The 22785-nt window shown below is 50.4% G+C and overlaps 1 protein-coding gene across 2 annotated transcripts in view; it reads right to left on the bottom strand.

The window, feature by feature from the left end:
* Positions 1-331: 331 nt before the first annotated feature.
* The window catches only part of LOC140403979 (uncharacterized), a 31878-nt gene continuing 9424 nt past the window's right edge, over positions 332-22785 (bottom strand). The window contains exons 4-9 of one of the 2 annotated variants that reach the window (XM_072492289.1): positions 21053-21112; positions 10251-10394; positions 8554-8695; positions 5098-5672; positions 3127-3215; positions 332-844 (exon numbers count right to left, since the gene is read on the bottom strand). In XM_072492289.1, the coding sequence (XP_072348390.1) occupies positions 3156-3215; positions 5098-5672; positions 8554-8695; positions 10251-10394; positions 21053-21112 (981 nt within the window). In that variant the 3' untranslated portion in view covers positions 332-844; positions 3127-3155. The remainder of the gene's footprint in view (positions 845-3126; positions 3216-5097; positions 5673-8553; positions 8696-10250; positions 10395-21052; positions 21113-22785) is intronic. The other variant, XM_072492290.1, reaches the window with a different exon arrangement.

A 22785-nucleotide genomic window follows, 5' to 3' on the forward strand; every position in this document is an offset into this window, starting at 1 on the left:
CTTGGCAGAGTGAAATTCAAAAGCTAGAATTAAACGAAAAAAGGAAATAGCAAGGCAACAATAGGCACAAAAGATAACAAATTATATATATAAAACTCAACAGGAAAGTCCTAATTCTTTGGATCACAGTTGAGCCAGGCTGCAGAAGGTCAGGCGATCCGCGTGGGTAATGATCCACAGAAAGCCATTAAGCATCTGGTGCCAATATTTCATCACTTGCCCCATTACAAGGCATCATCCTGGATGAGTAGTCATTTTCTCTGCTGTTCTCTCAACTCAAGACACCGACTTCTTTCCTTCCCTGGTTGGGGCTGACGAGGGTCACTTCCTCCACAAAAGGGGAGAGACATTTTCATTGCCTCCGAGGGGAGCAGCAAGTGGTCCCTCCCTGAAGATTGAGGCTGCCTTACCGGGGGAAGAGGGAGCAATGCAGGGTCTGTCAGTTCACTCGGCCCAAGGTCAACCAGCCAGGGTTACCAAGGGAGCCATGGGATCTTTGCTCGTCGATGAAGTTCGCATAATAAAAAAGGCAACGTCACTCTTTCCCTCCCCAGCCTTTCTCCCCCCAGTCGATCGACCATCCCTCCTGTCCAAACTGAAAACCTTTTCCCCCTCCCGCCAACCTGGCTTACTGGGGGGCAGCCTATTTCACAATTCAAGGTGATATGTGGGGAGAGGGAGGAGGGGGGGGCGGGGTGGATACAGACATGAGAGACGAGTCAGAATCGCAGCACGAAATAGATTATAGACCAGGCAATGCATGCTGAGACTTTTGAACATGGCGGAAAGCAGGACTCTCTCAAAAGTAGAAGTCCTCAGGAAGTCGTCTTGCTTTTCACATGTTCTGTAACAAAGAATAAACCTTCATCAGTTAACGTGACAACACGAGTGCTCAAATAACAAATGGAGCATAAAGTGCTTGGCAGCGAGGACTGCAGAATGACACCTGCCGAAATAGAAGGCTGAAATTCACAAGCTTTACGGGAGCATCTACCGAAACGCACTTGCACGGTTACACATTTACAACCTTCATCGTAAAAGTTCAATAAATTCTGATCATTAACTACCGGCCTCACAAACACCCCCCCCCCCCCCCCCCCCCACGCAGGGGTGCGGAGTGGCACCCCATAACCTCTGGCAACTGGATTGCGACCTGTGCCAGGAAATGCCAGCTCTGGCAACAGACGCAAGCACATGACTCTCTCTGCCTCGTGTTCTAGGAAAAAGGGGGACAAGGTGGGTGCATGAGGGAAGAGAGGAACGTTGTCATCGGGTCGGGCGGGGAGGGGGCTCCAGGGCGCAAACGTCTGCAGAGGCTGGGTGGACTGAATGACCTCTTCCTGATCTGCGTTAACCACAAGTTGGTTCCTGCTTTGAAGGAACTCTCCAATTGATTACTCAATTCCATCCTCCACCCCCTCCTCCCAGTTACAGGTGTCTCACTGTGAAAGCTGTGCAGGGTCTGGGAGCTCACGTCCGAACATGCACTCTCTCACTCACTCAAACATGATAATGGCATGTCGAGAGGTTGAATAAACTCGGTTTGTTCTCACTGGAACGACGGAGGTTGAGGGGCGACCTGATAGAGGTCTACAAAATTATGAGGGGCATAGACAGAGTGGATAGTCAGAGGCTTTTCCCCAGGGCAGAGGGGTCAATTACAAGGGGGCATAGGTTTAAGGTGCGAGGGGCAAGGTTTAGAGGAGATGTACGAGGCAAGTTTTTTTTACACAGAGGGTAGTGGGTGCCTGGAACTCGCTACCGGAGGAGGTGGTGGAAGCAGGGGCGATAGTGACATTTAAGGGGCATCTTGACAAATACTTGAATAGGATAGGATTGGAAGGCGACTGACCCCGGAAGAGTAGAAGATTTTAGTTTAGACGGGCAGCATGGTCGGCGCAGGCTTGGAGGGCCGAAGGGCCTGTTCCTGTGCTGTACTTTTCTTTGTTCTTAGTTGTCTTCTTGTAGTAAGGCGGCCCACAAAACAAAAGGCGTGGGTTTTATTCACACAGTGGGGGTGCGGGGGGGGGGGGGGGGGGGGGCATGGGGACAGGTTGAAGAGTATTTGAACCTCAGGAGCGAGGAGGGAAAATTAAATAGGGCAAGGGGTTCCACTTCTGATCCCAGTCCAGCGATGCATCTCCCTCCACACCCACCGCGCGCCCCCCTCCCCCTCCCCCTCCCCCTCTTAGTGGGCAAAAAGTAATGGGATTCGGGGTAGGGCGAGAATCAGGCTGCATGTAAATGTGAGCCACACTGGAGGAAATTTAAATGATTTGGCTAGGGTTGGTGGGAGAGGCACCCCCCCCCCCCCCCCCCCCCACGCATCCCTCCCAACGCAATGAGAGTCAATGCCATAAATGAAAAGGGTGAATATAACCCTTGCATTCTCACACGACGCGCACACACACACACACACACAGAGCTAAGTTTTACTCAGGTCACAGGATTTTTGCAGCCCTATCAAACTGGCACCTTCCCACAGGAACGCGAGTAGACATTGGCCGAAATGTTGGGATGAAATAAAGAGCATTGAGCATTCACTACAACTAACCCGGAGCCCGGTTGTGAGAAAGGATTTGCTATTGTGAACGCGGTGACTCAGTCCTATTGATGCGGGTCCCCGGCTGTGGTTGCCAAGGGGGATGGGAGCCGAGTTACCAATGGCGACTGTGCATAAATTTGAGAAGTGAAAAGGAGCCTCGCTGCCGAATCCCTTGATGTCGTCGACAACCGCCTCTCACAGGGAACGGAACCATGGTTGTCTTACTGGGTGAGCAATGCCGAGGCCTGGGCTATTAATGGCAGGCGTTCAAATCTCATCGTGGCTGCTTGCGAGTTTGAATCCAATTCAATAAAGTCTCCTCGAAACAACCGGATTGTCATCTGGAAACTCATCTGATTCACGGATGTCCTCAAGTGGAGTAAATCTGTCCTCCGTACCCGGTCTGAGCTACACGTGACTCCCGACCCACGGCAACGCGGGTGACTCTGAGCTGCCCCCCCCCCCCCCCCCCGAAGCGGCCTTGCGAGCCACTCCATTGTACTCGAGTGGACAGCTCACCAACACACCCGAGAGAATGGGCAACAAATGCTGGCATCGCCAGCGATAAAATTAAAACTCACCTCCTCATTCCTTTCCAAAGCTCTCTTCCCTAGGCCTCAGCAATCTCCACCTCTGACAATGGCTCCATTTCAGTCATATGTGCAGGGGCCTACATGACAGAAAGAGAGCCCTTTAATATAGCTGAACTAAAAGTGGCACAAGTTCTTCATACATAAACGGGTGGGATCAGTGTCAGCGAGTAGGGTCTGTAGAACACCATTTGGCCTCTTGAGCTAGTTTTTCGCCATGCAATGAAGCATGGCCGACATCTACCTTCACTCCATCTAACCACCGTTGCTATCTCCACGGCAACACCTCAGCCAATCAAGAGATGACTTGCCAACCAATCAGCCCCCTTTTCTCCTGGAGTATAAATTATTGAGTTAGTTTGAAATTTGACCTTCTTGCATTTGTCCTGATGAGTGGCAGATGAAAAGCTTCAGCAACATGTCTCTCTTTTCAGCCATATTCAAGTTTTGTCCTATTGCGTCACCTGGTTCCCCGATCCCAGGATTTGGACTGCTGCGGCTTCATTCTGTACTCCGCTAAGGAAGACATGGTCCCAGGTTTGCTTGCGGGGGGGGGGGGGGTTCTCTGACAGATCCGCAGGTACCATCTACCATCGCCTGCAAATCGCTCCAACGTCCACGCCGCGTCACGTTGGCTAGTGAACTGCGCAATGCATCGCTCATCAAATCGCTGACTGCCCTGGCGTGCGCCCCAGCAGGCGCTGCTACACGGGGATCAACAGCAGGAACTGGGATTAGGGGGACACCCCACTCTAACTTCGAAAATCGACAGCCTCACCACCTCCCGGGATGTAAATTGGGACCGCCTAGTCTGACCTTTTGCTAACGGAGCCGCGGGATGCACGGCCAAATGCAAGCGATACAAAACATGGAGTCAGCACCTGCAGGGCCCATTACTCGGAGCACCGTGAAAGACCCTGGTGAGCACACAAGGAACTCTAGTGATCAAGTGGATTTAAAAGCTTGCATGACCACAGTTACGTCCCAAAAACCCTTACACTAAACTGACTTCAAGCCTTCTCCCATCTCATTTGAGCTGCAGATACCACCGTAACCCTCCACCCCCTAATCGTGCTTCCCCTCCGGTTGTATCTATACTCTTCGATTCGACCACTCCCTGTGGTAGTGAGTTGCCCATTCTCCGCACTCTCTGGCTAAAAGACTTTTCGTCCGAATTCCCCTAGTCTTGGTGCCTCTCTCATATTGATGACCTTCAGGAAAAAGAAAACCTGCTTGTTTGTTTAAAGTCTGCCTCAACGTCCGCAACCTTTTAAGAGTAGGTTGTTTTTTAAAAATAGGAGGTATATGTTCACACACGCACACACACACGCGCACACGCACATACGCACACACACAAGGTTTCCCCTTGGGGAATGGTGGTGGACAGATTCGTGGGTGGATTGTCAGCTGGTTGAACCGTGTCATGAAGGCTCCACCGGGCAGCACGGTGGCACAGTGGTTAGCACTGCTGCCTCACGGCGCCGAGGTCCCAGGTTCGATCCCGGCTCTGGGTCCCTGTCCCCGTTCTCCCACATTCTCCCCGCGTTTGCGCGGGTTTCGCCCCCACAACCCAAAGGTGTGCAGGGTGGGTGGATTGGCCACGCTAAATTGCCCCTTGATAGGAAAAAAATAAATTGGGTACTCTAAATTTTTTTTTTTTTTTAAATGAAGGCTCCGTCCGTGGCCTGGGCCCTCGTGTGCGGCGTCAACCCCGAGCTCCAAACCCAGAGGCCCGGGGACTGTGTCACTGCACCACGAGGCCTTCATATTTGAAAGACATGAAACTTTTCAACCCCTTTGCGTTTGGGCAAGTGATTGTTGTTGTAATGTGCAACAGGGATTTTGACAGGTGCTGAGCTGTAATTGATTTTGCTTTGAAAAGTCGAGGGCCACAAAAGCCTTCTCTCCGATATTTCTTTGAGGGAGGGGGTGGGGGGGAAAAAAAACAAACAGTCTACTTACCAGCCGCCTGTTCCTTTTCAATAAGCATCCGACAAGGAACATGTTCATGAGGACACTGACGACCAGAACGATTACGACCATTTGCGTTGTCAGCGGAGCGACTGCCGGAGAGGGTTCAGTGTTGCATCTCAGTGTTGCCGCCATTATACCATCTTTTTCAGGGGCTAAAGATGTCGGGTTGACCTCGGTCCGGTTGGCTGCGGTTGCTAGGCTGCCATTGGCTAGAACAGGAACGGCGTTGGAGCCATTGATCAGGTCCATGAGGCCGGCGTTGATCAAGGATGGAGGCGGCCTGGTTTGGTTGACATCCGCTGGCCTGCCCCCGGCTAAATCTGGAGTGGCGCTGGTTCTATCGGTCAAGCCCAATAAGCTGCCATTGGTTAAGAGTGGAGAGGACGGATTGGTTATGTCGGTCGGGTCGCCATGGGTTGAGGTTGGAGTGGGGTTGGTTGTGTTGCCTTGAGTGGTTGGAGTGGCATTGGTTGTTGGATTGTCAGTTCCACTGGCGAAGGTTCCTGGTTCTATTGAAGGCGTTGTGGCATTTGTTACGGTTGGTAGCATTATTTCAATGCGTCCTGGAACAAGGGGTTCAAAAAGAAATGTTACTAATGCCCTTCTGACCAGGAGGCATTGGTGCGATCACTAGAGTTACATGTGGGTGCGCAAAGTGGGGAGGGATATGAGCCACAGAGTACATTCTCCACATACCTGTATCAGGAACCAATGGAAAAGGGGCTTCAAGTAGGCTCTGAGCTCCTTCTTTGCAAAGACAAAGTAGCAGTCAGCTTCAGGCATGTGCAAAGGACGCCTAACATTCCTGCTTATCCAATCTGGCGGACAGCACAGTTGTGGCTCCAACTCCCCCACAGCTCCACCACCCCCCCAACCCTGTCAAGAAGCAGGCACAGTGCCAAGCAGAATAGAACTTGCCAAACATTTCTCTGCTAAATTCCACGCCAGGCAGCAAGGTCACGTGATGGAGCCAATCAAATGAAAACAAGAGGTCCGAACAAGTAAAGGCGTGCTGCGGTTGTATAGACCCTTGGTAAGGTCGCGCACAATTCTGGTCGCCACACTACCAGAAGGATGTGGAGGCTTTGGAGAGGGTGCAGAGGAGGTTTACCAGGATGTTGCCTGGTCTGGAGGGTGTTAGCTATGCGGAGAGGCTGAATAGACTCGGACTGTTTTCATTAGAAAGACGGAGATTGAGGGACGACCTGATCGAGGTCTACAAGATTGTGAGAGGCATGGATAGAGTGGATGAGCAGGTACTCTTTCCCAGGGTCGAGGGGTCAGTCACCAAGAGGCATAGGTTTAAGGTCCATGGGGCAAAGTTTAGAGGAGGTGTGCGAGACAGGTTTTTTTACACAGAGGGTGGTGAGTGCCTGGAATGCGTTGCCAGGGGAGGCTGTGGAAGCAGATACATTAACGGCGTTCAAAAGGCATCTTGACAAATACATGGATAGGATGGGTATAGAGGGATACGGCACTCTGAAGCGCTGAGGGATTTGGAAAAGGTTGGTATCACGACTGGTACAGGCTTGTAGGGCCGAAGGGCCTGTTCCTGTGCTGTATTATTCTTTGTTCGTTGATCGTTAGCTGGGGTGAATGCACTCCCTCGGAATTTCCAGCCCTTTCCTGGAGAAGATGGAATTTACATAGATGATTTGGAGTTGGGGACCGAGAGCAATGTGTCCAAGTTTGCAGACGACACTAAGATAAATGGTAAAGCAAAAAGGGCAGAGGATACTGGAAGTCTGCAGAGGGATTTGGATAGGCTAAGTGAATGGGCTAGGGTCTGGCAGATGGAATACAATGTTGACAAATGTGAGGTTATCCATTTTGGTAGGAATAACAGCAAAAGGGATTATTATTTAAATGATAAAATATTAAAACATGCTGCTGTGCAGAGAGACCTGGGTGTGCTAGTGCATGAGTCACAAAAAGTTGGTTTACAGGTGCAACAGGTGATTAAGAAGGCAAATGGAATTTTGTCCTTCATTGCTAGAGGGATGGAGTTTAAGACTAGGGAGGTTTTGCTGCAATTGTATAAGGTGTTGGTGAGGCCGCACCTGGAGTATTATGTTCAGTTTTGGTCTCCTTACTTGAGAAAGGTCGTACTGGCACTGGAGGGTGTGCAGAGGAGATTCACTAGGTTAATCCCAGAGCTGAAGGGGTTGGATTACGAGGAGAGGTTGAGTAGACTGGGACTGTACTCGTTGGAATTTAGAAGGATGAGGGGGGATCTTATAGAAACATATAAAATTATGAAGGGAATAGATAGGATAGATGCGGACAGGTTGTTTCCACTGGCGGGTGAAAGCAGAACTCGGGGGCATAGCCTCAAAATAAGGGGAAGTAGATTTAGGACTGAGTTTAGGAGGAACTTCTTCACCCAAAGGGTTGTGAATCTATGGAATTCCTTGCCCAGTGAAGCAGTAGAGGCTCCTTCATTAAATGTTTTTAAGATAAAGATAGATAGTTTTTTGAGGAATAAAGGGATTAAGGGTTATGGTGTTCGGGCCGGAAAGTGGAGCTGAGTCCACAAAAGATCAGCCATGATCTCATTGAATGGTGGAGCAGGCTCGAGGGGCCAGATGGCCTACTCCTGCTCCTAGTTCTTATGTTCTTAAGAGGACCTGCTTTTGTCTTTCTGTTCCGACTGTCGCATAGTGACTCATCAGAGCATCAACCCACAAGCAGGAGGGTGGTGAGACACCTGCTGCCGGTATTTGCAGACTCAAGCAGAACAGAAGGAGGCCATTTGGCCCATCAGACCTGTGGCGACTCTTTGGCAGAAACAGGTCCAGTTGTCATCTTCAAAGGGAACTGGGAAAATTATATGTGCAGAAGGGGAGGGTTGAGGAGGACCTCCTCCTCTGGTGTCAACCATTGACTCCACTGCACTGTGCCCCTTCGAAACACACTAAGGGCTGGTTTAGCACAGTGGGATAAATAGCTGGCTTGTAATGTAGAAAAAGGCAGCAGCGCGGGTTCAATTCCCCGAACAGGCGCCGGAATGTGGCAACTAGGGGCTTTTCGCAGTAACTTCATTTGAAGCCTACGTGTGACAATAAGCGATTTTCATTTCATTTTAATTTCAAGCCTTCCGTGCCCGGTGGCACGGCAGAGGTTGGATTGCATCATCGTCACCATTCCATTTTAGTTTAGTTAGTTCAGCTTCCTTTGACATTGTTTTGGGACTGAGTGGAACATTTCTGCCAGAGATCTGGCATAGGCAGCATGGGCTGAATGGACTCTTATCTGTGCCGTACGATTCTATGACTGGATAATGTGTGTATCCAACCCGCAGCGGGTCTCCCTCCCAAGTCTGAAGAGCATAATGCCCTCCGCCACCTTCCCGTCGCCCTCATGTGCGACGTCCAAATGACCACCCTCCCCTCAAACCCCCACAACAAGAACACATGGAAGTGACGGAAAGGGATCAGGGCTTACCTGTGCGGCAGGAATTTAAAGTGCATTGGCTAAAGTCGCATTTCTGCAGCTTAAATTTTGCATCGAAAGATCTGAAACGGTCCATCAAGCTCTGGAGAAGATGCGAGGAACTATATCGCACCATTTCACAGTTCGAGGATTCCTGGATTGAGGAATGAGAAATAGGCACGATCAGCAGAAAGATACGCACATTACTTTCTTGTTTTTTTTTCCTCTAAAAACGTTACTCAAAAGCAGCTCAAAGTGGTGTCAGCCCTAGCTCATTGCGTAGTGCTAAGATCTGGATCGGAAGGTCGACACTCCAAAGGTTTGAGCACCGGAGCTGGACTGACGTTCCCCGTGTGGCGCACAGGGAGCACGGGGCCAAAAGTGTACGGGCTTCCAAATGGCAAAGTGGTCAACTTTCCCAATACTGCCCACATATCCCAGGGCAGGTACAACATGGGCTTGGGTACAGAGTAAATATTGCTGGAAAAAGAGACACGTTGTCAAAGTTTTTCGCCCTGCACTCATCAGGACAAACACAGGAATGACAAATTTCAAACGATCGCGACAATGCAGGAGAAAAGGGTGCGGATTGGTTGGCAAGTCAATTGTCATTGAGACGTTGCCATGGAAAATAACACCATCAGCAATCCTGCAGTGTAAATTGTTGCGAGAGTCGACTTGCCAGCCAATCAGCGCCTTTTTCTCCTGTAGTGTTCCTCCCCAGAGAAACAGCCAGGTGTTCTCTCCAGGTCTTTGACACTTTGTCCAAATATAGGGGGTGCATTTTTGCGCTGTCATTCTTGAGCGGCGGGGGCCGAACGACACCTGCAAGCCCAGCTCCACAGAGATCGGGTGCCTTTTTAAAGAGCATACCGATCTCGAAGTAGAGACAGGCCCCCCCCCCCCCCCCCCCCCTCCACTCAGAGACATCGGGACCCCCACCCCCTTCCCCCAACCAACATCCATCATTGCCAGCAATCTCCTCCCCTCGGTAGAAAGAAACCGAGGCGCAGGAAGAGACAATTCAGCCCTTCGAGCCCGCTCCACCATTCATTATGATCATGGCTGATGATCCAACTCAAGAGACCAATCCCGCTTTTCCCCCCCCCCCATATCCTTTGATCCCCATTGCCCCAAGTGCTGTATCTAACTGCTTCTTGATAACATACAGGGTTGTGAGGAATACGGTAATGGGGTCCCATGAGACTCGAAGGGGACGAGAGTTCCTCCCCCCACCTACAGATGCCCTGACTAAATACATATCCAACAATACTACTAAAAAAAAAACCCCAGACTATCGTATTACTGTCTGTGGGAGCTCACGGTGTTAAATTGGCACCTGTCATGTTTCCGATGTTGCAACAGTCTTGGCTTGAAGGGGCGGGATGTTCTGGCACATCCCGCTGGAAGGGTGTTCCAGCCTCACCAAAGGTGATTCCCCCCGCGGTGGGTTCCCCTGGGGCAGGATGGGTGAGCCGCACAAAACCCCTGCAGGAACTCTTAACCTTAACTCCGAACCTTAGTGTCCAAAAAGGTTAAGTGGGGCTACGGGGTTACGGGGACAGGGTGGAGGCGTGAGCTTGAGTGGGGTGCTCTTTCCATGGGCCGGTGCAGACTCGATGGGCTGAATAGCCTCTTCTGCACTGTATATTCTATGCAACATTAACGCCCTTCCCCACGCGGCCTGTAAAAACAGATGGGAAACTTACACGAATGGGGCAGTCCATTAGAAACCTCAGCTCCGCTAAGACATTGGAGGTCACTGTTTGGAGGGGGTTGACGGAGTGGTGGTACAGGTGCCCGATTGACCGATTCAACGCCAACATCGCCTGCAGCTCAACGCAACAGCCGTCCTGTGGGGGAGAAACAATAAAGTCCGGCAAGGTTAGGCGACAACAATAATCAGCTGCCAATGTGCCTGGGGTAACCCATCAGCATCAGCTGCGGCACACTGGGTAACACTTACACCCCTCAAGTCAGAAGGTTGCGGGTTCAAATCCCACATCAGAGACTAGTGGACAAACACCTAGGCAGGTACTCCCAAAACCCCACTGAAGGAGTGCTAGACTGCCGCAGGTGCCAGTGTTAAACAGAGGACATGTCTACTTAGGTGGTCGACTTGCCCAATACTGCCCAAACATCTCAGGGCAGGCACTACATGGGTTTAGGTACACAGTAAATATGGCTGAAAAGAAGAGACACGTTGCCAAAGTTTTTTGCCTTGCACTCATCAGGACAAACACAGGGATGCCAAATTTCAAACGATCGCAACAATGCAGGAGAAAAGGGCGCGGATTGGTTGGCAAGTCAACCGTAATTGAGGTGTTGCCATGGACAAAAAAAAATCAGCAATCTCATAGTATAAATTGTTGAGAATGTCGGCTTGCCAACCAATCAGTACCCTTTTTCTCCTGTAGTGTAAATGATGAATGTTTGAAATTTGGCATTCTTGCATTTGTCCTGAGCAGTGCAAGACGAAAAACAACATGTCTCCCTTTTCAGCAAAGTTCTGAACTACCGAGATCCCATGACGCTGGAATTCTCCCCAGTGTCCCGGCCGATATTCATCCTTCAAACAACATCACCAAAACATACTTTCCGGTCATTATCATGTAGCTGTTTGTGTGATCTTGCTGTGCGCAATGTTTCCAGCATTAAACCGGTGGCTACACTTCAAAAGTATTTCATTGGCCGCCAAGCTTTTTGGGGGGGCCTGTGCTCAGCAAAGGGACGAAACCGAATCAAATCTTTCTCCAGAGTGGGGTTCAACAAGGCAGGGATAGAAGCTAAATTGGAAAGGGCGTCAATTAATAGATGCAAGAGGCAGATCAGGACATGCCGAGTCACGCAAGAAAGTTAACTTACTAGCGTATGGAGTGCTCAACGCAAACAATAGGAAAGAGCTGTGAAGGGAATCTAGACAAACACATGGGGGGGGGGGGGAGAAAGGGTTAGAAGGCAGCGCTGATGGGATTAGATGAAGTAAATTGGAAGAAAGGTTCGCGTGAAGCATTAACCTACACAGCGAGTGGGTTACAGCTCACCCAGGGAGTCAGAGAGTCCGAGTTGCCTTGCCAACGTGCACTTCTCCATGCATCGAGCTACGGATAGCGATGGTTCCAAATGTTCTTTCCGCCAGGTGGCTGACCAGGAACCTCTCCCACTCTCACCCCGCCCGCCATTGGCGTGCTTGGAAGGATTTACAAGTTGACGCCCTGCCTCCTTGGCCGCGCTACGAACGCACCTTCCTCGGCCCGTCAAGTCCTGGGGTGGGACCTCTGGACTCTGGCCGAAGAGGCGGGGACGTCAGCACTCCATGGGAGCCGCAAGACCGCCCACAAATGGCCCACCGCAAGGCGGGAGACTGTAGAATCACGGGACGAGGGGGGCAAACATTTAGCATGTCGCGCAACGGGCCGGCTCTTTTGGCAGAGTCATCATCTGAAACGGGGGAAACGGGAGGCGGAAGGTTCTCCATTTCAGGAGATTAGGAACTGCAAGATTGAAAATGGAAATAAGTGTTTGAATTAAATAACCGCAACTCAAACTACGAAGAGGAACAACAGAGGATGCAGAGTGGCGGCTGGTGCATGGTGGAGGGCAAACATTGCGATTTTCTACGCGAGGGTCAACGTTCCAACAAAAATGGCTGCCATCAAGAAAGCACCATTTAAAAACACGAAATGCAAATTGCTGATACCCAATTGGCTCTTTTCCAACTTCCTTATTATAATGTGGGGCCCACATCTGGGGCGAAATTCTCCGGTATCGGCGCGATGTCCGCCAACTGGCACCCAAAATGGCACAAATCAGTCGGGCATCGCGCCGCCCCAAAGGTGCGGAATCCTCTGCATCTTTGGGGGCCGAGCCCCAACCTTGAGGGGCTAGGTCCGAGCCGGACTGATTTCCGCCCCGCCAGCTGGCGGAAAAGGCCTTTGGTGCCCCGCCAGCTGGCGCAGAAATGACATCTCCGGGCGACACATGCGCGGGAGCGTCAGCGGCCGCTGACGGCATTCCCGCGCATGCGCAGTGGAGGGAGTCTCTTCCGCCTCCGCCATGGTGGAGACCATGGCGAAGGCGGAAGGGAAAGAGTGCCCCCACGGCACAGGCCCGCCCGCGGATTGGTGGGCCCCGATCGCGGGCCAGGCCACCGTGGGGGCACCCCCCCTGGGGCCAGATGCCCCGCGCCCCCCCAGGACCCCGGAGCCCGCCCGCGCCACCTTGTCCCGCCGGTAAGAGAGGTGGTTTAATCCACGCCGGCGGGACAGGCATTCTAGCAGCGGAACTTCGGCCCATCCGGGCCGGAGAATCGCCGGGGGGGCCCGCCAACCGGCACGGCCCGATTCCCGCCCCCGCCGAATATCCGGTGGTGGAGAATTCGGCAACCGGCGGGGGCGGGATTCACACCAGCCCCCGGCGATTCTCCGACCCGGCGGGGGTCGGAGAATCTCGCCCCTGATCACAATTAATTGCGGTCCTTTATCACCAGTAAATCACTTTGTTCCACTCACCGCCCACATTAATCATTTCAGTTCTGACCACACCTATTCTAATGGGAGTTGAATGAAAAATGTGAATATTGGCAGAGAAATCCATCTTACTAGAAATAAGGAACATGTTTTGGTTTTTTTAAACTCGCTACTCCTCCCTCTAATTTTTAAAAAAATGTTTTTATTCTCCATTTTCACATTTTCCTTCAAAATTTACACCCCTCCCACGAACAGTAAACGGTAACAAATACAAAATCAATCCCCTTAACAATAACAACGATCCCATCCTCCCACCACCCCAAACAACGGCCCACTTGTCAATATATGCACCCAATAAAACAAACCCTCCCACGGTGGCAACAAAAAAACAAAGGAGCAAAAGAAAAAGGAATCCGGGACCGCCCATCGTCACCATTGACCTATAGAGTAGACTCCCCCTCCGCCCCCTACACTCAACGCCCTCCAACCTCTGAAAGAGTACCGTACATGATACCCAAGAGTTGGACCCCCCCCCCCGCCAGCTCCCTCCAACTGCTCCCGTCCACTGCCTCTTGTAAAACTCCTCCCCCCAACCTCGGTTCCTTCCCCCCAACTTTCCACCCCGGCTAGACCACTCGGACCCTGTTCTGCCAGGCTCCGATGGCCGCAGCCCCTCCCCCCACCTCACTCCCATTCACTGGCCGGCTTAAACCGGCCAGCGTGGAGGCCCCCGCCCGGGTCCCTTTCCCCCTTGCCCGGCCCTAGGAAAGCCCAAAGATCCCCTTTTAGCACACAAACCCCGCATATCCACCTACACCCTAAAGAGCCCTCATTTCGAGTGAAAGTCCCATCACTTCCCTTGTCCAAATATATACAACATTGGCTCCTTTAGCCCATACACCCGCGCGCAGTGAAACAAAAAAGAAGAAAATACAGTCATGAGGTTACATCGGCACATGGTCATTCCTCAATTTGTCAGTTCTGCCACAGTCCTTCTGCCTTCGCAAACTCCTCCGCTGCTTCCGCCGTTCCAAAATAAAAGTCCCTGAGCTTGTAAGTCACCCTCAGCTTCGCTGGATATACAATGCCGCACTGCACCTTGCTAATGTACAGTGCCCACTTCACCCAGTTGAAGGCAGCCCACCTCCTCGCCAGCTCCACCGTAAACCCCTGGTATACACGTATACCAGCTCCAGCCCACTGCACCACCCGCTTCTGCTTGGCCCAGCTCAGGACCTTCTCCTTCACACTGTACCTACGGAAGCACAGAGTCACTACCCTTGGCGGCTCACACGCCTTTGGTACAGGCCTCCACGACCGATGAGCCCCATCCAGTTCATATCGGGAACTCCCCCTCCCCCAATAGTTTCGCCAGCATCGCAGCAAAACACTCAGTCGGCCTCGGTCCTTCAACTCCTTCGGGCAGCCCACGACCCTCAAATTCTGTCGCCTGGATCTGTTTTCCAGGTCTTCCATTTTTCCTCGCAGATCCTTGTTAATGTCCATCACCTTCCGCATCTCTTTCCCCATCGAGGTAAGTTGATCACCGTGCTGCAGTACCGTCTCCTCCACTTCCTTCAGCGCCTCCCCTTGCTCTCGCACCTCCGCCACTGCGCTCGCCACCGCCTTCGTCACCGGGGAAATCGCCTCCTCCACCAGCACACTCAAAACCTCTCTCATCTCCTTCCTCATTGTCTCCATGTATTTTGTAAACTGCCTTTCGAATTCCGCAGCCATCACCTTAGTTATTTCTTCAGCCGTAAGCAGTGCGGCCTTCCCTGGTGCTCCAGCCTCCATTTTCCTTGGTGACCCCGCGGTGACCTTTCCTCACCCCGACAGACCTTCAGCTGTTTTCCTTACGGACGTTCTTTTGCTGACCCTCGACATTTTTCTTCACTGTGCCTTCACTCTGCCACCTCTGTGCCTTCTTCCTGCTTTTGCCTCCTCCGTGGACCCTGGGACCAGGCTTAAAGCCCCGAAAATGCCGTTCCCGAACGGAAGCCCTCCATTGTGCGGCCGCCTCCCGCCCGCCGTCACCGGAAGTCTCCACCCCTCCCTTTAATAATTGGATCAAAGCTGATCCGTCTTTGTGGTAACATCACATTCTGGCACCCAGTGTTAGCCAGAATACCTCCCTTCAATTCCCCAACCAGCGCCTCCCAACCATCTCTTTCACCAATGCAACCCTCAAATCTAAAAGACAACAGTTAGTCGGTCACATGGAAACATGGATTCTCCTGTCTCTACGTTTCAATTCCGACTCTGATTAAAAGAGGATGCTCTCCATATCTTCGAATTCAGAATAGCACTAAGTAAAATAAAGCTACAGGGTTAGATGCAGAGGAAAGCTCCCTCTACACTATCCCCATCAAACACTCCCAGGGCAGGTACAGCACGGGGTTAGATATAGAGTAAAGCTCCCTCTACACTGTCCCCATCAAACACTCCCAGGACAGGTACAGCACGGGGTTAGATATAGAGTAAAGCTCTCTCTACACTGTCCCCATCAAACACCCCCAGGACAGGTACGGCACGGGGTTAGATACAGAGTAAAGCTCCCTCGACACTGTCCCCATCAAATACTCCCAGGACAGGTACAGCACGGGGTTAGATACAGAGTAAAGCTCCCTCTACACTGTCCCCATCAAACACTCCCAGGACAGGTACAGCACGGGGTTAGATACAGAGCAAATTTCCCTCTACACTGTCCCCATCAAATACTCCCAGGACAGGTACAACACGGGGTTAGATACAGAGCAAATTTCCCTCTACACTGTTCCCATCAAACACTCCCAGGGCAGGCACAGCACGGGGTTAGATACAGAGGAAAGCTCCCTCTACACTGTCCCCATCAAATACTCCCAGGACAGGTACAGCACGGGGTTAGATACAGAGTAAAGCTCCCTCTACACTGTCCCCATCAAATACTCCCAGGACAGGTACAGCACGCGGTTAGGTACAGCTAATAATGTCAATTTGAGAACTTTTGTTCCACCCCTTTTCAAACAAGCAGAGACCAGCTACCAGTTGAAGCTAATCACAGTTGAAAATGTTTGTTTTTTTAAACAGTGGACGGGAATTGCAAAATTTTAAGTTTCTGAAATGTCAGCTCTGCTGTGATGAATTAATCCATTTCCCCCCAAGCAGAATAGATCTGTGTTTTGTTTTACAGGTAACTTCAAATGAAATGAAATGAAAATCGCTTATTGTCACGAGTAGGCTTCAAATGAAGTTACTGTGAAAAGCCCCTAGTCGCCACATTCCGGCACCTGTTCGGGGACGCTGGTACGGGAATTGAACCGTGCTGCTGGCCTGCGTTGGTCTGCTTTAAAGCCAGCGATTTAGCCCTGTGCTAAACAGCCCCAGTGGGACCAGATTTGAAATGGCTTTAAGAATAAGAATTAATCCGCGGTCTTTAAGTATGACAGCAACCATCATGGACTAAAGTTTTGAAAAAAATTAAACAAGCTTGGACAAGCTAGGAGAGTGGGCAATGAAGTGGCAAATGAAATACAATGTGGAAAAGTGTGAGGTAATGCACTTTGGAAGGAGGAATCTAGGCATAGACTATTTTCTAAATGGGGAACTGCTTCGGAAAGCAGAAGCACAAAGGGACTTGGGAGTCCTTGTTCACGATTCTCTTAAGGTTAATGTACAGGTTCAGTCGGCAGTTAAGAAGGCAAATGCAATGTTAGCATTCATGTCAAGAGCGCTACAATACAAGAGCAGGGATGTACTTCTGAGGCTGTATAAGGCTCTGGTCAGACCCCATTTGGAGTATGGTGAGCAGTTTTGGGCCCCATATCTAAGGAAGGATGTGCTGGCCTTGGAAAGGGTCCAGAGGAGGTTCACAAGAATGATCCCTGGAATGAAGAACTTGTCGTATGAGGAACGTTTGAGGACTCTGGGTCTGTACTGGTTGGAGTTTAGAAGGACGAGAGGGGATCTTATTGAAACGTACAAGATACTGCGAGGCCTGGATAGAACGGATGTGGAGAGGATGTTTCCACTTGTAGGAAAAACTAGAACTAGAGGACACCATCTCAGATTAAAGGGACGATCCTTTAAAACTGAGATGAGGAGGAATTATTTCAGCCAGAGGGTAGTGAATCTGTGGAACTCTTTGCCGCAGAAGGCTGTGGAGGCTAAATCACTGAGTGTCTTTAAGACAGAGATAGATAGGTTCTTGATTAATAAGGGGATCAGGGGTTATGGGGAGAAGGCAGGAGAATGGGGGTGAGAAAATATCAGCCATGATTGAATGGCGGAGCAGACTCGATGGGCCGAGTGGCCTAAGTCTGCTCCTATGTCTTATGGTCTTATGGTCTAAACTGTAACCTATTCAGGGTGTCTGTTAATCCCAGAAACAGTGCTTGTGTCTGGGGAGTCTAGGGCTGAATTCTCCGTCCATTCACGGCAGCGGAATTCTCTGTCCTTGCCAGCAGCGGTACCAGCGAGGGACCCGGGGAATCCCGGCCCCGATGTACATACATTGCCCTACGAGTATCCAACTTTTAAGAAAACACCAAGCACAAGAAATTGGAATCGATGGAATCATTTTAATTCATACAAGTTGGTATTGTTAAGAAACAAAAAGGAGAAGAAAAAAAACCCTGACATTGAAAGGAATTCTGAGACAATTAAAAAAAAACACACATACACACACACACACACAGTCAAAGTGGTTCCTATGGATATGAGAACAAAGGTTATTCTGAAGAGCAGATTAAACAAACATGAATGGAAGTCTGTCAACCAAACAACACAGTTATTTGATTACGGAACAATTTCGGAGGTGCGGAAGTGAGATGTAAAGTTACTTTTGATGTCATCAGAGATAACTAACGCGCAATGAAGACATGTTAATTAATGACTGGAATCAAACAGAAATGTCTGATTTCCGATGTGAGAGTATTTAATTGGATCTGCAAAATGTCTCCAAGAGCTCGTGAATGAGACAGGACAGCACCGCGGCCGTTAGATCTCACCCTTGGACTGTGGGAGGAAACCCACGCAGACACTGGGGAGAACGTGCAAACTCCACACGGACAGTCACCCCAGGCCGGAATTGAACCCGGGCCCCTGGCGCTGTGAGGCAGCAGTGCTAACCACAGCATTGGTCTTAGCACCACACTCAAAATTAACAAGGGACAAAGAATGTGTGGTCTTTGAGGCAGTGATGTGAGGCTTCAAGGTTGAACAATTACTGGTGTGGAACCATCCAACTCCCTCGCAATTAAAATTCTACGCTCTGTGCTCTAAAGTTCTATTGTCAAAAGAGAAACAAATAGTAAAACAGTCATCCTTGTGCACTTAGTACAGTTTAACTTGTGATGTTTAAATGAGTATTACATTTCCTGGAGTATTGTGAGCAGTTTTGGTGCTCTTATCTGAGGAGGGATGTTCTTCCTATGGAGGGAGTGTAGCGAAGATTTACCAGGCTGATTCCTGGGATGGTGGGACTGTCATATGAGGGGGGACCAGGTCGGTTAGGATTATATTCATTGGAGTTCAGTTGAGTGAAAGGGGATTTCATAGCTAAATTCTAACAGGATTAGACAGGGTAGATTCAGAAAGATTGTTCCCATGGTGGGGGAGTCCAGAATTAGGGGTCGCAGTTTGAGGATAAGGGGTAAACCTTTTAGGACTGAGGTGAGGAAAAATGTCTTCACCCAGCGGGTGGTGAATCTGTGGAATTCACTACCACAGAAAGTAGTTGAGGCCAACGCGTTGTGTAATTTCAAGAAGGAATTAGATACAGCTCTTGGGGCTAAAGGGATCAAGGGATATGGGGGGAAGGCAGGATCACGGTATTGGACTTGATGATCAGCCATGATCATAATGACTGGCGGAGCCGGCTCGAAGGGCCGAATGGCCTCCTCCTGCTTCCTAGGTTTCTATGGTCATTCTGTGTCGCCATCTTTGATCTTGTAATTTTGGAATTAAGTTCTGTAATTAGTGTTTGTAACTCTGTAGTTCTTTTAAATTTTCATACCGGTTATATTTAGCAGAACAATCACTTTCAAGTATCTAATTTCAGTAACTGTCCCCTATTCTGCAAGTTTAATTAATTTACACCAGTCACAACAACTTTATACTATCGCAAAGCAGTTGTCTCAACAAAAGCACATTAAAGATAGATCAATTAGACCCCCAATGAACCCATGCTCCCAGATATCGCATGCTGTTTTATCTTAAGGAAAAGCAGACACGAAAACTATTTTCACTTACATTCTCTATACATAATGCTCAACTTTCTTACTCTATTCTTTGTTTTAGAAGTAAAGTAGCAAACAAACTTGAATTACCGCGAGAAACTAATTAGAAACTGATTGCGCCAACATAGTCCTTCCTGATCCGGGAGAGTATTCCGGTATCACTATTCAGTTAATGGGAAACTGGAGAGGGATTGAGCTCCGGATTTTCTACCGTAAGAGAGAGAGAGAGGGTGGGCGTTATGATGAACTTGCAAGAGCGCGGATTCGGGGTGGCAGCGGTGGTGAACCTATGGGAGTGGGAGGGAACCAGCCCGTCAACCGGGATCAGACAGAATGCACGGAAGCGTGAATTTGGAGAGGTCAGAAATAGGGGATAAGCAGCATCTTGGCAACATGCGGCAGAAATGGCACAATTTAAAATGCAGCAATCAGCTCCTTCTACCTCTCGCCTGCAGTTGGTGGGGGGGGGGTGTGGGGGCGGCAAGATAAGACAAGAGGAAATGAAGACCACATCTCAAGTGCTAATCAGAGATAAATCCTTGCAGTGTCAAAAACAAAACACCCAATGCTGCACTCTCTCCCACCCATAAAACTTAAAACAGCTCAAACTGGTAATCTGGCACAAGAAATGCAACGAAATTAAAAAGAAATCCTGGTTTGCAAAGTTACATGAAAGACCCCATGTGACAATCGAGCCCGTGATGTGCACCGCATGCTGTGCCTCTGTTGAACAGACAGTTTTCATCCCAACCAAACAACTTTTTTCTTTTTTTAAAAAAGAAGGCCGTAGACGGAGTGTTACCCAGCATTCTTTGCCGTGCTGAGTTGCAGGCTGTTTCTCAGCAAAAAAAAGATGGCAAAAGATTGAAGATGCGGGGCAAAAGGTGTCGGGGTGTGACTGGATGCTGTTGATGTGGTTTTCAACAGCTCGTGTAGGTTGGAGGAAGGAAGGAACTACTGAGGAGACCGGGGTAGCGAGAGAAAGAGAGGATGAATTTCAGGAGGGTGCGGTGGGCCGAAACGTTAACCTGGTTCCTCTCTCTATATACGCCGCCAGACCCACCAAACGTTTTGGTGTCTGGTCAGGGCATTTGACAAAAAATTTTTTAAATGGCTTTCCCAAGGAGTCATATTTGACTCGCAACATTGGGCGAGGGTTTCCAGGGCCGCCCGCCCGGGAACTGAAATTCCCGGCCAAGGTCAACGGATCTTTCGTTTGTTCCGTCGAATTCTCCGTTCCCCCTGTTCTTGTGACGATTCCCGCGGTGGGCGGGACCCGATGATGTCGGCCATTAACTCTCGTCTCTCACTCCGCAGCTGCGCTGAGCCTTCCCGGCACTCTCCGTTTTAATATTGTTTTGAATTTAAACGCAGACGGTTTCCGTTTCAAACGCGGACAGAAAACGTAAGAGGACGCAACTGCTCCTGCCCAGAGTTACCACCAACATAGGGCGAGGGCGCTGGTGTGTTAAACAGTAAAATAAAAAGAGACTTGTATTTTACATAAATCTAATTCGTGCCGCTAAAGCACTTTGGAGACAATGACCTACCTTTTGAAGAGCCGCTCCCACGTAGGAAAGGTGGCAGGAAATTCATGCACAGTAAGCTCCCTCAAACAGCAGTGTGATAACGAGGGGGGGAGGGACTGGAATGGGGGGAGGTCAGCTTGTGTGGGGAACGTTCCCCTAAGACAGCGACGCTCATCACTGCACTGAATGTCCCTTTTACCACTTGTGACAAGTGGGCTTCACCACCCCACAACCCCACCCCCACCCAATTTATTTAATCGTCCTTTAAACAGAAAAGGATTGACGCAAAACTTACCAGACTGGCAGAGTCCTGCAAGAAGACGGTGATGTTGTAGTCTGTAGGAAGATGGGTTATCTGTCAATAAAAGTTTTTAGAAAGAGAGATTTAAGGAACGTTTCTCTTTGCAGGATTGTTTCCGAAGTTAAAAGTCAGGAGCTCGAATTGAAAAATAAAAGAATGGGTGCGATGCAGCGACCAGGTTGTGCCCGGAGCGGAGCTGGGCGCAACAGGCGAATCGTGTGACAGCCCCAAATCGGACTTCACCAGTGACCCGACTCGGTTCGCCCGGGGCGATCTGCATCCCACCCTCAATGGACGAGATCTGGATCCGAATATTTAAATAAGCCCAATGAAGATGCATTTTGGAAGGTCTAATGCAGGTAGGGAATATACAGTGAATGGTAGAACCCTCAAGAGGGCCTGGAACCCGCTACCGGAGGAGGTAGTGGAAGCAGGGACGATAGGGACATTTAAGGGGCATCTTGACAAATATATGAATAGGATGGGAATAGAAGGATACGGACCCAGGAAGTGTAGAAGATTGTAGTTTAGTCGGGCAGCATGGTCGGCACGGGCTTGGAGGGCCGAAGGGCCTGTTCCTGTGCTGTACATTTCTTTGTTCTTTGTTCTTTGTACGCAAAGGTGGGCCAGGCATAACCGCACCTGGGGGGGGGGTCCTCTCAGGCCATTGGAGACCCTTGGGTGGTCAGAGACAGGGCAAGGTGGCACCCTGGCACCGTCATCTGGGCCCTGCGAGGGCACCAGGTTGGCACTGCCAAGGGGTAGGGCTGGGAGGGCCTTGCCACTTGGAGAGGGAAGAGAGTGAGGGAGGGTTGCCAGGGGCCAGGGAGGGTTGCCAGGGGCCACCCCAAGGTTTGGGAGTGAGGTTTACCGCCTCGCTCTACTATGCAAGATTTGCCAAAAGGTTATCCCGCCGTTTACATCGCAACGTCTAGCGAGATCACGTTGAATCTCACGAGGCGCGGCGGGTCAGGGAAATCCCAGGAGCGGGGTCTCCTGGCTTTCACCGGCCACACTGCGCCACGGCGAGCTGCTTTTCCGGCGGAAGGTGGCCATTGGATCGCGCCCATTGTCTAAGTATGGCCGACGCCCTTGTTCCGAGACTGTGACCTTGCTCAATTCCCCGGCTGGAGAAAAACATTTTCTCAGCACCCATTCCTGTGAAGGCCCTCACCCCGATGATGCCAATGACTTTGTGCCAACTCTGCTCGTGAACCCACCATTAGAACAGTAAGATGTCTAACCTCACCTGAGGAAGGAGCAGCGCTCCGAAAGCTAGTGATTCAAAACAAACCTGTTGGACTTTAACCTGGTGTTGGAAGACTTCTGACTGTGCTCACCCCAGTCCAACGCCGGCATCTTGGGGCTGGTCCAGCACAGTGGGCTAAACAGCTGGCTTGTCACGCAGAACAATGCCAGCAACGCGGGTTCAATTCCCGTACCGGCCTCCCCGAACAGGCGCCGGAATGTAGCGACTGGGGGCTTTTCACAGTAACTTCATTGAAGCCTACCTGTGACAATAAGCGATTATTATTATTATCATGGCCACCATTAGAAGGCAGCAGGATGGGCTGGAGATTTTCACCGTGCCCCTCGAACCTGGATTCGATGCCAGGCCCCTTGAGGCCAAAGTAGGAAATAGTTTAGCTACGGTTCCAAAGCTGCCCTATCTCCTCCCGAGCTGCCAGTCACCTTATCAATTACAAGAGGCATCAACTTCAGGGAAA

Source organism: Scyliorhinus torazame, chromosome 29, assembly GCF_047496885.1.
Source record: "Scyliorhinus torazame isolate Kashiwa2021f chromosome 29, sScyTor2.1, whole genome shotgun sequence".
Taxonomy (NCBI): Eukaryota; Metazoa; Chordata; class Chondrichthyes; order Carcharhiniformes; family Scyliorhinidae; genus Scyliorhinus; species Scyliorhinus torazame.